Source organism: Sinocyclocheilus anshuiensis, unplaced genomic scaffold (genome assembly GCF_001515605.1).
Source record: "Sinocyclocheilus anshuiensis isolate Anshui unplaced genomic scaffold, SAMN03320099.WGS_v1.1 scaffold1016, whole genome shotgun sequence".
In the NCBI taxonomy this organism is placed as follows: Eukaryota; Metazoa; Chordata; class Actinopteri; order Cypriniformes; family Cyprinidae; genus Sinocyclocheilus; species Sinocyclocheilus anshuiensis.
In genome coordinates, this window is record NW_015552618.1 from 693,162 (window position 1) to 707,693 (window position 14,532).

General features: G+C 42.1%; 1 protein-coding gene across 1 annotated transcript in view; it reads right to left on the reverse strand.

Annotated features, from left to right (window-relative positions):
- Positions 1-14,532, reverse strand: part of LOC107666208 (copine-8) — a 103,907-nt gene that overhangs the window by 75,805 nt on the left and 13,570 nt on the right. Inside the window, exon 4 of the mRNA XM_016457420.1 lies at positions 13,180-13,283. Coding sequence (XP_016312906.1) covers positions 13,180-13,283 — 104 coding nt within the window. The remainder of the gene's footprint in view (positions 1-13,179; positions 13,284-14,532) is intronic.

The following is a 14,532-nucleotide window of genomic DNA, read 5'->3' on the forward strand; positions in this document are numbered from 1 at the left end:
AAAATATATATATACAAAATGTAATAAATCTGAAATGGCTTGTTGGTGAGGAAAAGTAGCCTAAAAAGTAGCCTTCTGATTCAGATTTGTCACACTATAGAAGTTAAATTCTTTGTGAATACTGCTTCTTTAATACATCTTTAACACTTCGTCGAATATGCCCTTTGGGTAACCGTTTGTGACAGTGGACAATCATTTTTCTTGGCAAAACTGTTCTGGCTCCTTCAAGACAGTTCTCAACTCAAAAGTTTCTAAAGCACATTCAATACCACAAGAACCAAAGTTATGTACAGGAAGAATAAATAATTTAATCATTAATAATAATAATAATTTATGCATTTAGCAGACACTTTTATCCAAAGCGACTTACAGTGCATTCAGGCTATACATTTTTTACCAGTATCACAAATAAAAGAATAAAAACAGACATAAACTAATAAGACACATACCACAACAAACAATAACAACCACAACTTACAAAGCATTTTCAAAAGCTTTTTTAGCGCACTCTGAAATACACTAAGGGTAGGAGCCTTGGGCGCTGCAACAGAAAAGGCCTGATCACTTTCGCATTTCAAGCGAGGAAACACAAGGTGTAATTGATCATTTGAACACAGAGACCTATTAGATTGATGCAGACTGATTAAATAAAAAACATTATCAGGTGCAAAGCCATGCAAAGCCATGCAAAGCTTTGAAGACATATAGCAGCACTTTGTAATGAATTCTGTATCGTACAGGTATAGCAGTGAAGATTGATGAGCACAGGAATAATGTGCTCTCTCATCTTCAAGACTGTTCTGGACCCAGAAATAATTATCTGGAGTGACATCTGGGCTTTAAGTGAAGCACTTGAGGACATATATTTGTGTGGCTTTAAGTCGCTACCGTGGTTCTTTTGCATGTTCCAGTATGTTTGAGGTAATTGTCCTGTGGGCGGATGAACTGAACTCTAAGCCCCATCCTCTTGCATACATGCATCAGGTCTTTGCCTCAGGAGATTCCTGTATTTAGCACTATGTATTTTTCCTTCTTTCCTGGAGTTTTCCAAGACCCTGCCACAGAGGTCCATCCCTAAAGCGTGAAGCTGCCACCACCCTTGTTCACTCGAGCATAATGTTCTTCTCAGTTTGATGTGCTATGTTAGGAATATGCCAAACTGAGGCCTGAAAGCTCTTCAGATAATAAATACACTTTTATCTCAGAATCTTCTCCCTAACTGAGGCTCTTATAAGCCTTTGGGCAATGTGTAGTGCCCAAAATATGTTGAGCACAAGCAGCAGATGTTTAAGGTGTCTTGCTTTTCCTCAGTCTTGTTTTTATTTGTATCAAATTATATATGGCTTATGCCTTGACCTTAAGTATATCTTAAGTTCTATTGGTCTACATTGCAATGATTCTTCATTCCAGACATGCAGTTAGGGTGGATTTGCAGTTTTTCACATCATCTTCTCAAAAGTAAGCCTCTCTATACCTACAGATATATTTAAGCCGATGTCAGATTCTTGCCATGATTCCATGATTCATTTATTTACACTTGGTTTGATCTTCAGAATTCTGAATACTTTACGTTCATGGTCTATTGTATTTTTGTAAATGGATGAAAATGCTTCCAGACAGAGGTCCATTTCTTCATACAAATAGATTATTTCATACCCAATCATCCAAGTTTGTTACAGTAAAGTGATGAATGGTTATTATGTTCTGTTCTTTTCTCAAATTAGTGCATGATTTTTATATTATTTATTTACTCACTCACCATCATTTAATCACTCACTAACTGTGCTTGGAAATTTCCATCTCAGATTGTCCAAACTGACATTAAAAAAGGCTCCTTGTTCCCAGAAGTCAAGTGCAAAAGTCAGTTAGCAAACTGCAAATAAAAATAATTTAATTTATTATTTATTTTTCCCCAAATGGGGAATGGCTTCCCTGCAAACAAGCCTGCACTGGCCCTTTACGGGCCCACTTAGGGCTGCCAGCGCAGGGCCCCTGAGAATTTGCTCATTGGTTGCTCATTGGCAAAACGTTGCACTGGCCGCACTGGCCCTGCACTCACTTAGCCTCCAGGAAGCCTTAGTGCTGTTTTATTGAAAATAATAAAGTTTGAAGTTACCATTATGGGGGTAAGCGCTTGCTTTAGTTGGGTTCCTGATCCTTGACTGTTTAACTTAAGGTTTTCTCTGGCTGGTGTAATTGTGTGTTTCTGAAGCACATTTGTTACAGCAAAAGTTGTGAGAAGACAAAATTATAAGATGCTGATGGTTACTTATTATTGATTCAGTCTGACTCACTGATCTCATCCAGAGGCTGATCTCTGAGAACATTATTTAGGCTTAATAATTTCACTTTATAGTACTTGTAGGTAGTACTTTATAGTATTTGTAGATATCAAGATTCAGCGTATAAACCTCAACAATGGTGACAATCAACAAAAAGCTTGTTTTTTGATGTTCAGAGTTTATCTGAATATTTTATTGACTTACCATTGTTGAGGTTCATACGCTGAATCTTGATATCTGTGTGAGTCTACATAATCCCATCCAAATAATTTCTGCATAACGACTTGAAAATGTTCAAAATATTAAAGCAGGACAAAATTTTATGCAGTTGTATTCTAGGGTTACTATAATGTGAAATAATTAAATCTAAATAATGTCCTCAGTGATCAAGCTCTGGGTGAGATCAGGGAATCAGTTTTTCTTGCAACTTTTGCTATAACAAATGTGCTTCAGAAACACACAGTTACAGCAGCCAGAAAAAAACTTAAGTTAAAAAGTCAAGGGTCAAGAGCCCAACTAAAGCAAGCGCTTACCTCCATAATGGTGACTTCAAACTTTATTATTTTCAATAAAACAGTGCTAAGGCTTCCTGGAGGCTAAGTGAGGGCTGCCCGTGCAGGGTGAGTGCTAAGGGGCCAACGTTTTGCCAATGAGCAAATTCTCAGGGGCCCTGCACTGGCAGCCTGTAAAGGTCCAGTGCAGGCTTGTTTGCAGGGTTGCCACACTGACCAACAGAAACCTGTTTAGTTTGAAATTGTAGTTCAAATTTACTTTGTCAAAACTTAAAATAGTTACATGTGATTGTGTTGACTAGTCCGATTCAACACTCATTAGATATAACACCACTAATGAATTCTGCTATACAGCCACTCTTGCTCTCCTTCCCTGAGAAACAAGTGCCAGAAAAGACATGATGTGTGCATACGTAGAGACGCTTGGCGTAGCCATCACACCGGATTGTGACGTGGTCTGCTGTCTGCCCACACACTCAACAGACCCTGAAGGGAACGACACACAGAGCTTCCCATTTACACACTCTGACTAAACCGCATTACGCTTCTCGCTACCAACACTATTTATAGCAACACATGCTGATGGGAATCTGTCATTCTAATGCACACAAACACGCAGGCAGAATTCAAACAAGCAGCACTGAAACATGACACATTTATCATAAACTGCATTGCTAATGCTAGCGTTTGCTCAGATGAAGTGAGATCAAAATCAGTACAAAGCAACAGGTTGGCTGCTTTGTGGCATTGACTATAGGGGGAAAAATTATATTATCCTGTTAGAAAAAAGTGAGCGGTGCTGCCTGTAGAAAACTTGCTTTGATGTTGTGATGCTAGGGGGTTGTTGATAGTTTCCAGGGTGTTGCTAAGTGGTTACTAGGCTGTTCTGAATTATTTTAACTTGTTGCTTTGCTGATGGTTTCTTGGGTATTGCTAGGTGGCTTCTTGGTATGTTATGCACTTGCTAGTAAGTTCTTGGTGGCTGCTAGAGCAGTAGCTATGTGGTCACTAGTGTGTTCTGTGTGGCTGCTATGGAAAGGCACCTCTAAGGCACTAGAGGTTGTTTTGCTAGGGTGTTTTCATGTAGTTGATAAAGTGTAGCTGATAGGGAGTTCTAAGTGGCTGCTAAGACGTTGCTATGCAGTTGCTATGTAGTGTGTTCTGGGTGGCAAATAGGGCATTCTTAGTTTTATGATCTATTTATTAACTTTTTGAAGCGTCAAAGTGGTAGTTGCGTAGACTGTCAATGGAGGGACAGAAATCTCTCAGATTTCATTAGAAATATCTTCATTTGTGTTCTGAAGATGAACAAAAATCTTATGGATTTGGAACAACATGAGGGTGAGGAAATGATTCCAGAATTTTCATTTCTGGGTGAACTATACCTTTAAGGATGGTTGGTATTGTGTTCTATGTGGCTCCTAGAGAGTTCTATATGGGTTCTGAAGTGTTGCAATGCAATTGACTCTTCGCGAAAGACCTGCCCCCCTTCATTACTGTTGCTATGTCTGACAAGCCATGGCGCTCTCACGCTTCACATTATGTTCTCACACAGTGAAAAAATACATTGGGGAGCAAAGAGGGAGCTGTCAGACAAGACAGAGCAGGTTACTTTAGGTATGAAACAAAGTCTCAATTTTCAAATTTGGTCCTTTTTTAAAATTAAAACAAATACAGTTTTGTGGCCCTATAATGTGTCGTGACAGATCACTGTAGCGCCTCAGTTCAAGTGGCATGCGAACCGATCATCTCTTCCTCTTTACCAATTATAGCACAAAATAATCAAAATAATCAGAAGGTATCTTGTTCAAACTGTGGAAAGATGTCAATTCACACCATTTTTCAAGTTCAACTCCACAAACGTTAAACTACTCTCCTGTCTGGTTTGTTTGTCGAACAAAAATGGCAGATTCTGCATTATTATTGGTCAGATTGCCTGTCAATCAAACTCCATGTAAAGGGTCAATTGCTATGTGTTCATAGGTCAGTGATGGACAAATTCAGTCCTAGCAAATCGTAGTTCCATAGCTGATCTAACGTACCTGTTTGTAATTTTCAAGCAATCCTGAAGACACATGGGCTGCATTCCACTTCGCTTTTAGACACACAGTCCCAAACTTCCCTAAGCACTTCCCTATGGGAATCTTCGCTGCCATTTTGAAGTGCGTTCCGTGAAGTGGTCAAGGAAATTTATATGGTCAGACCCTCAACCCTTCGTGGGTCTACTTCATACAGTATGTTCACTTCAGCCCGCTTCATATACCACAATGCAACACGACTGTGACTTCATCACAGACTGCATTTAATTTACCTCTACCCCAGCTGACAAAATGTAAATAATAAATCAACTCCAAAGCAGATTTCAAGTGATCAAGGACTTAGGACGTTCCAATTCAGCCCATTTTAAGGTTCTGACAGTAGTGGGCACTTGTGCAATGTAATCAGTGACGTACATCTGAGTCAACATGATGGAGGGATGTTAGCAAGGGAAGAGCATAAAAAACAAAATGGAACACAGCCATGTTAAGATTTTTCAGGTGTGTTTGATGGGATGAAGGTAAACTCTGCAGGACTGTGGCCCTCCAGGACCAGAGCTGCTCATCCCTGTTCTAGATGGATGATAGTGTTCTAGATGGCTGCTAGAGAGTTCTTGGTGATTCTAAGGCAGGGTTCCTCAAATCTTGCCCTTGAGGGCCGCTGCCCTGCAGACCCTTATCAAACACACCTGAGCAAGCTAATCAAGGTCTTAAGGATCACTAGGAAATCACAGGAAGGTGAGCCGAGTCCGGGTTCGAGCTAAACTCTGCAGGATTGGATTTGAGGAACCCTGTTCTAAGGCATTGCTGTGCAGTTGCTAGTGAGTGCTTGGTGGTGGCTGGAGTATTGCCAGATGATTGCTATGGTTTTAGGGGTCTTTGCTAAGGTGTTTCTAGATGATCCAAGATCAGGGGTGTCCAGTCCTGCTCCTGGAGGGCAACTGTCCTGCAGAGTTCAGTTCCAACCCCAATTAAACAAACCTGAACCAGCTAATCAAGGTCTTACTAATGCTGCGTTCACGCCATGTCGTAATTACCATAATTCCGACATGACAACACATGACATTTTACTCCCAGCTTTCAATGTCCTCGGACTCTGAGTTAGCACCTAAGTAGCGCCTAAATGAACCTAGCGGCGGTCAGGTGGTACAGCTGTCACTGGTCCAACTTGTAACTCTCAAAACATTCCGAGTTTACAAGTTGTAATTACGAGTTCTGGAGCGCATGAGGGCTTTGGTGTTGATAGTGTTGCCATAGAAACACATAATTCAGCTCCGAGTAGAATGGAATGTGTTGTTATCTCAGAATTACGGTAATTACGACATAGCGTGAACACAGGTTAAGCATATCTGAAACTTGCTGAGGCAAGTCAGAGCTAAACTCTGCAGGACAGTGGCCCTCCAGGAGCAGGATTGGACACCCCTGTTAAGATGGCTTAGATTAAATGTGTCAACCTCTGCTCCTGGAGGACCACTGTCCTGCAGAGAGTATCTCCAACCAGCTCCAAAATACCTGCCTGGAGGATTCTTGTAACCCTGAGAACCTTGATTAGGTGATTCAGTTGTGATTGATTAGGGTTGGAGCTAAGCTCTGCAGGACAGTGACCTGCTAGGAACTGAATTTGACACCCATGCTTTAGATGGTCCAATTCCCTAACCCTGGATACGTGCATTAGTAATGGTGATGCTTGCTCAGGAAAGCTTGCAATGAAAAGTAGTAACAGACAGAGGTTGTTTCCAAAATCAGTGATGGGAGACTTTGAGCTGGGCTTTAATTAGATTATGGTCTTATGACGGGAGTTCACGCTTGCCTGTTTCTCATTACGAAAGAAGAACAACATCATTAAAGCACAGACATCATGAATCATTCTCTTCTGCCCTGTCACAGCGCAACGGAGAGATAAATACATAAAGAGAGAGAGAACAAGATAGAGGACAAGAAAAGCAACACATATTGAAGGATGTCTGAATCCTGAAATATATCTAGGGTTACATATAGCGCAACCTCATATATATCTATTTATTGTCTCTGTGCCTCATCCATTCGTTTGTGGGGCTCAGTCCCCCTTGTTGTCATGGCGACGTGCCATGTCATCCTCATCAGCGGTGCTTTGGTTTCGCTATCGTCTCGGAGGCACTGCCCACACGACCTCGTGACCCCTCTCATGTCTTCCGCAGATTTACAGACCCAGTATGACAGGCCGTCGAGCGGGACACCGATCCACAGAGACAACACACACACACACACAGACACACACACACACACACACACACACACTTCTGCCTACAGACATACACACTCATGCTGAAGCCTAGAGACACACACAAATTCCTCACACACATTTGGGCCAACGGATACAGAATGACTCATATCTGTTCTAAAATACACCCATAAATGCCTAAATATACAGACACAAACACATTTAGACTGACACAAAATAATAATAAATATTAGCACACATGCACATTCACAAATGAACATGCACACAGGCCGAATTTATAACATCTGTTGCAAAGATCCAAGATTTAGACATACATCCAATTTTTTATTATATTATTTTTTTAATCCCCTGGAAATTTTTTTTAATTGTAATTTGGGACGCAGCAATGCAGATTTAAAACTATTTAAAAAATGTTTGTGCATGTTATTAATTAAAAATGTTAATTGAAACGAAGCTGAACAACATATGATTAAAATGTGCATAAAATTAGAAAGTTGCCTTGCAAATAATTAAAATAAAATAAGTTGAAGTACTAAAACTACTAAAAAAATAAAAATAAAAAAATAAATACAAGCACATAACACAATGATGAAAAATTCAACTACAAGTAAAATGAAAATATACTGAAAATATAAAAATGAAAGCTAATTTAAAATATTAATAAATACTATGATAGTATGTAGATAATAATAAAATAACACTGATGCCAATAACTATTTTCATGTTATGGTCAATAAATGATAAATGGCTTCTATAATTATATTATACTAAATAAATAAAAAGTAAAACACTAAAACTAAAACCAGCCATTTTAAGTGCTGCAAGTTAATTTTTGCATCACACAATTATAATGTATAGAATGTAAAATCAGGATTAATTTTGGAACTGGTTTAAGACTACTTTAAAAAGTGTTATTAAATTAAAAAGGTTAATGCTTTTAAGATTACCTTTGCTGTCACCTACAATTAATGCTGCAAGTGAATTTTCACATCAAAAATTATAATGTGTATTATTTAAAATCAATACAAGCATGCACAATTTTAAATATCAAATACTAAATTATACTGATAAATTAAAAAAAAAGTTGAATATCAACCGATAACTAGATGGTACCATTGTGCATTACATAGTCTATTGGAAAGTTGACCCTAAATACTAAATACTAAAATCCATATTTCCACAATAATAGATTGTCTGTTTTTCCTGTAACTACACTGTAAGGGTAAGAGACCTTGACCTGTGTCCATAGAGTGTTGCCCACACAGTATGTGTGATTCGTGAGAAGGGGTTTTGGTTGTGACACTTGCTTATAAAAGCACACAAAACATAGGATGACAGTTATCTTATGGTTGGGTTTACAGTAGCTGACACATCTGTTGTTGAAGCGTGACTCCAGTGTTTGATGTACAAAGATGTCGTGCCTAATAATAACCTTACTATTCAAGTTCTACTTGTCAAAGTTGCTTTCATATTTACATCAATAAGGATGAAGTTTTTATGTGGATTAAATAAATATTTATGTCACCCACTAATTAATTTGCACCAAACGTTCTTTAAAAAACTTGTTTAACACTAATTAGTGCATTGAGGGTGTGGGCTGCAGAAAAATCTGAAACAGCTGACACTTGTAAATACACTAAAAAATGAAAATCAGTTGACAATCATGAGCACAACTCCGTTTTAGTCCATGTACTCAACCACAATCTATTCTTAATCTTGAATATATGTTAATTACTGTATATTTAATTGCATAACACATACCACCTGCCCAAATTGTATACAGATTGCCAAAAATAGTGCATATAAAAAAAAGACAAATTCCAATATTTCAACCATAATACCAGAATAATCTGAACACCAGTAACAACTTCTTTAGCTCAGACAGTAGTACATGGAGCTAGCAACATCACAGTCATGGGTTTGATTCCGAGGGAATGTATGTACTTGTACTCGTGTGCTTCACATCTTAAAAGTATATATTAGCAAAAACCGTAATTGTAGATAACATATTAATGAAATAAAGGCACTTATGTATACTTAGAGTAAGTACACTTCTGAAACTTGCCAAAATGTCAAATTAGTTTTACTTTAAATTACATTTATGTAATGAAACCATTATGTATTAAAGTACGCTAAAATGTACTTCTTTTTTTACAAAGGCTGATAAAATGTATACAATGAGTGGATAAACGCATTTGCCGAATGTAAACAACTAATCAACAAATTGTTTCTACATAACCTTTACACTTTCACTCTTTTCTTATTCAAACAAACGCACAGTGGAAAAACGTCTCAGGTTACGCATGTAACCATGGTTCCTCGAGGGAATGAGACGCTGCGTCGGAGGATGCTTTGGGAACGCCCCTCAGCGTGACCGGCTCTGAACCCCGTGTGTAATCAGTTCAATAGATGGGCGAGACGTCACGGGCGGGTGACGTAATGACCAGGAAGCTATAAAATCACGTGCAGTGAAACCGGCGTCAGCTTCTAGGAGTGAAGCAAGCGCTGGCAGAGATGCTGGAAGTATGGCCCCGAGACACAGCGTCTCGTTCCCTCGAGGAACCATGGTTACATGCGTAACCTGAGACGTTCCTCTTCAGGAACTCGAGCTGCGTCGGAGGACGCTTTGGGAACGAGTATGCCCACGCCACCAGAATTCCAAATCTCTGCCTAGTGTGGAAGCCTGCACAGCTAGGGCGAGAGAACAGAAGAGCCGGGAGTGGCTCACATATCTAGGCCATAGAACCTGACAAAGGTTAGAGGCGTGGACCATCCCGCAGCGTCGCAGATGTCCTGCATCGAGACACCTGCCAAGGAGGCCTTGGAGGCCGCCACACTTCGGGTAGAGTGAGCCTTGACCCCTAGAGGCGAAGGGAGATCAGAGGACTCATAAGCAATGGAAATGGCATCTACTATCCACCGACTGAGGGTCTGTTTTGTAGCTGGAAGACCTCTCAGTGCTCGCACTGGACACATACAGTTAAGCCTCTGCTGGTCTGGTTCCCCGAAGGGAGGAGGACTGAAGGCCTCGAGTATGACAGGCTGTGGTGTAGAGGAGGAGACTTTAGGAACATACCCCGCTCGAGGGTACAGAAACGCTTTGGCCAGACCGGGCGCAAAGTCAATATAGGAAGGGGCCACTGAGAGGGCCTGCAGATCCCCCACTCTCTTGAGAGAAGATATCGCCAGAAGGAAGGTAGTCTTGATAGTGAGGTGGTGATCAGAGATCTCCTTGATAGGCTCGAAGGGAGGCCTACAGAGAGCTCGTTGAGGGAGCTCTGGATTGGAGGATGGTCTCAACAACCTCGGTTGAGAGACCGGAAGCTATGAGTTGTGCCCCTTCAGGGGCCACACCCACAACTTCCACAGCTCTGGGCGGGGGTGGATGATCGTACCCTTCGCCTGTGAGAGGAGATCTCTCCTGATGGGAATTTCCCAGGGAGTGCAGTCGAGGAGAGAAATCAGGCCCGAGAACCATACTCGGCCCGGCCAGAACGGAGCTACTAGCAGAAGACGGACCCTGTCCCGGCGCACTCTCTCCAGAACTCCCAGGAGCAGAGCGATCGGGGGAAAGGCGTACAGATGAAGCCACGGCCACGGCCACGGCCATGTCTGTACCATGGCATCCAGCCCCAGTGGAGCTGGATGAGTCAGAGAGAACCAGAGGGGACAGTGCAATGTCATAAGAGTTGCAACAGGTCCACCTGAGCCTGGCCAAACACTCTCCATATCTGCTTCACCACCTCGGGGTGAAGCATCCATTCACCGGGCCTCGGCCCCTGCCTCGACAGGATGTCTGCTCCCATATTGAGATGCCCAGGAATGTGAACTGCTCTCAGCGAGAGAAATTTGCCCTGGGACCGCACAAGGATCTGGTACACTAGTTTGTACAAACGGCGTGAGCGCAGACCTCCCTGATGGTTGATGTAAGAGGGAGACCGCTGCGCCCTGTAACTCCGGCAGGGTTAGCAGACCGATCTCCTGAGGGCACTGAGGCGAGACGGACACCGTGTAATGCGGTGAAACCCGCTCCACCCCAGAGGAGCCTGCCCTCTTGAGTCCTGGGCCAGTGGCGTCAGGACTTCTTGGTCGAGGACCTCTTAGTCTTAAATACGGTCTGCAGATCCGGCTTAGACTTCAAGGCCCCCGACCCAGAGTGTCGCTTTAACTCGCGGTCCCGATGCGGAGGAGCACGTGAGGCAACGCTCTGTTTTTGTGCGTCCCTGTATGAGGAGCTGGTACTCGGAGGGGGCTGCTCCCGCCCAGCAGCCCCCAGAGCTAGAGAGCGGAGAGGGAGGAACCGCTGGAACGCCGCCGCCTGTTTACGAGCCTCCTGGTACCTATCGACGACGGAATTAACGGCGTCGCCGAACAGGCCAGAAGGCGCAAGCGGGGCGTCCATGAGGCAGACCCTATTTCTCTCTTTCATGTCTGATAAGGTCAGCCATAAATGCCTCTCCGCCGCCACCATAACTGCCATAGACCTGCCAATGGCACGGGCGGTCTCTTTAGTGGCGCGGAGAGAAAAATCAGCGGTCCTCCTGAGAGGGCCTCCTGGTACCTATCGACGACGGAATTAACGGCGTCGCCGAACAGGCCAGAAGGCGCAAGCGGGGCGTCCATGAGGCAGACCCTATTTCTCTCTTTCATGTCTGATAAGGTCAGCCATAAATGCCTCTCCGCCGCCACCATAACTGCCATAGACCTGCCGATGGCACGGGTGGTCTCTTTAGTGGCACGGAGAGACAAACCAGGGGTCCTCCTGAGCTGAATAATATCTTCTGCTTTTATCTGCTCACGCTCATCTAGCTCTTTAAGCAGGTCGGCTTGGTACGCCTGTAACACCGCCATGGTGTGCAGACACGCACCAGCCTGACCCACTGCCAAGTACCCTTTGCCCACCAGTGCTGATGTAGTTCCTAGCGGCTTGGAGGGCAATGCCGGAGCCTTTAAAGACGATCGTCTTATAACCGCGCCACATTGCCATAATAATCGGAAGCGGGGATAAAGAGGCGGGCCGAGAAGGGGCTTCCCCATGACCTCGACACTTCGGTATGGAGGTCGGGGAAAAAAGGCAGCGGAGGTGGCGGCTTAACACGCAGAAAATGCTCATCCAATTTACTCTTCTGCGACTCAGCCATTTTCTCGGCGGGCCAATCAATGTTTAACTTGGCCACGGCACTAGTTACCACCTCTAAAAGCACCTCATACTGGGGCGATTGAGGGGGCAAATCCTCATCGACGCCCACCACATCAACCTCCTCGGAGGAAGACAGGCGGAGCGTCGAGCCCATTCCCCGGGGGGAAGTAACCGCAGAGCGGGCTTCCGATCCCAGAGAACGGGCGCTGGATCTGGCGGGAGAGGAAGAAGAAAGGGACTCGCCCGTCTCCATTCCCTCCACCAGATCCACTTGCGAACCCCACGAGCGTAATCGCCGCTCTGCCTCGACGGAAGCGGGACCAGCGCCGCGGGGAACGCCAGAGAAGGCTCCCTCCGCAAAGAGAGCCTTCCGGGAGCGGAGAACATGCATCGAGAGCTGACTCAGCATGCTCCGCACCCAGGCAGACAACGCACAAACTGTGTGTATCCCCACCCTTAATATAACGTGGGCAGGGAGGAACAAACAGCCTAAAACGCTGCCTGCCCTCACCCTTGCTTAAGTGTTTCATTTTGTCATGTGCTTTTGACATTCTGTGCAAAACAACATCAAATAAGACTCACAAATGGATATCAGACTGACACACACACAGAGCGCTTGCTGAATGACAGAAAGCTGACGCCGGTTTCACCGCACGTGCTTTTATAGCTTCCTGGTCATTACGTCACCCGCCCGTGACGTCTCGCCCATCTATTGGACTGATTACACACAGGGTTCAGAGCCGGTCACGCTGAGGGGCATTCCCAAAGCGTCCTCCGACGCAGCTCGAGTTCCTGAAGAGGAACTAATATATGTCATTCCGGGATATCAAGAACAAGAGGTCATTCCAAATTTTAACTCAGTACAGTTTCTAATACATAAAAGAGTCAAAACACTCAAAGTTCAGTGCACCCAGAGCAGTTACAGTGTAAATGTGGTGAAACTTGTGTAAATGTAGCTGAAGGTAAAGGAATATCTATTGGTACTTACAGATCAAACTTTAAATTCTGTCTTTCTTCAAAGAAGTAGTCCAATATGAATTTTCGCACAAAATCCGGGTTCAAAGTGTTATCAATAACTTCCGTCCGCCCAAACTGAAAGAACAAAGGAAGGTCAACTGAAATTATTTACATCAACATTTTCCCATTGAACTGAAAACATCATAAAATGTATAACAGTGGTCTTTAGTGAACTTTTAAACTGGACTCAAAATGACTTAAAATGATTTAAAATAATCCAAAACGAGTATTACAATAAGGTCAAGCAACTTAAAAAAATGTTATTTTATATTTATTATTAAAATAAATATTTATTAACAGTTTTTTTCTTAAAAAAATACAGGGTTTTCTCAGTCTTAGAAAGTATATATATACACTAATTTTAAAAGTATGATTTCTAAATCTGGAAAAGCCATGTAAAGCAGTAAAAAAATGAAAACGCCATTTTATAATGAATGCAAATTTTACAAGTTATTCCAATCTCTAAAATATTTCATCAAAAATGCCAAATTCGTATATACAAACGAAAGAGGTAACATTACTTGTGTAATTGAAATGGATGGAGTGACTGATACTATACATATATTTTGAACCAGTTCTAGTTCATTTCATAAATCTAAATTTGATGAGTCCTTTTTATAATGTTCTAAGTAGAGCCCAACCGATATGGGTTTTTTGGGGCCGATACCGATATTAGGGAGTAAAAAAGGGCCGATACCGATATATCGGCAGATATTCTTTGTGTATATTATAGTACAGTACCAGTCAAAAGTTTGGACACTTTCCCATTCGTGTGTCCAAACATTTGACTGGTACTATATATAGAATACAGTATATACATAAACAGAATATATATACATAAACATATATCGCCCGATATTCTTTGTGTATATATAGTACAGTACCAGTCAAAAGTTTGGACACTTTCCCATTCGTGTGTCCAAACATTTGACTGGTACTATATATAGAATACAGTATATACATAAACAGAATATATATACATAAACACATTTTTTGCAATGATCACTCAAATGTGGTGATCAAACACTTATAATGGTGACAGAGATATGTAAGGGCATTTAACAATTTAACAATAAACTTGCGATGAGTGCGATGCACAAAGTAACGGGGTGTTAGTTGTAACACACGTGGTTTGAATATTTATTTTATAGCAACATTTAAATTCTGGCTTAAGTACATTTTTTATCTCAGCTTTTATTATTCATTTAAAATGAGACAAATCTGCTATTATTTTAATCTCCAATCTGTTATTTATCAGTTCAGATAGTTTTTTAATGCTTTGATAACTAGCAGAAGACACTAACCAGTTTTAAATTCCAGTTGC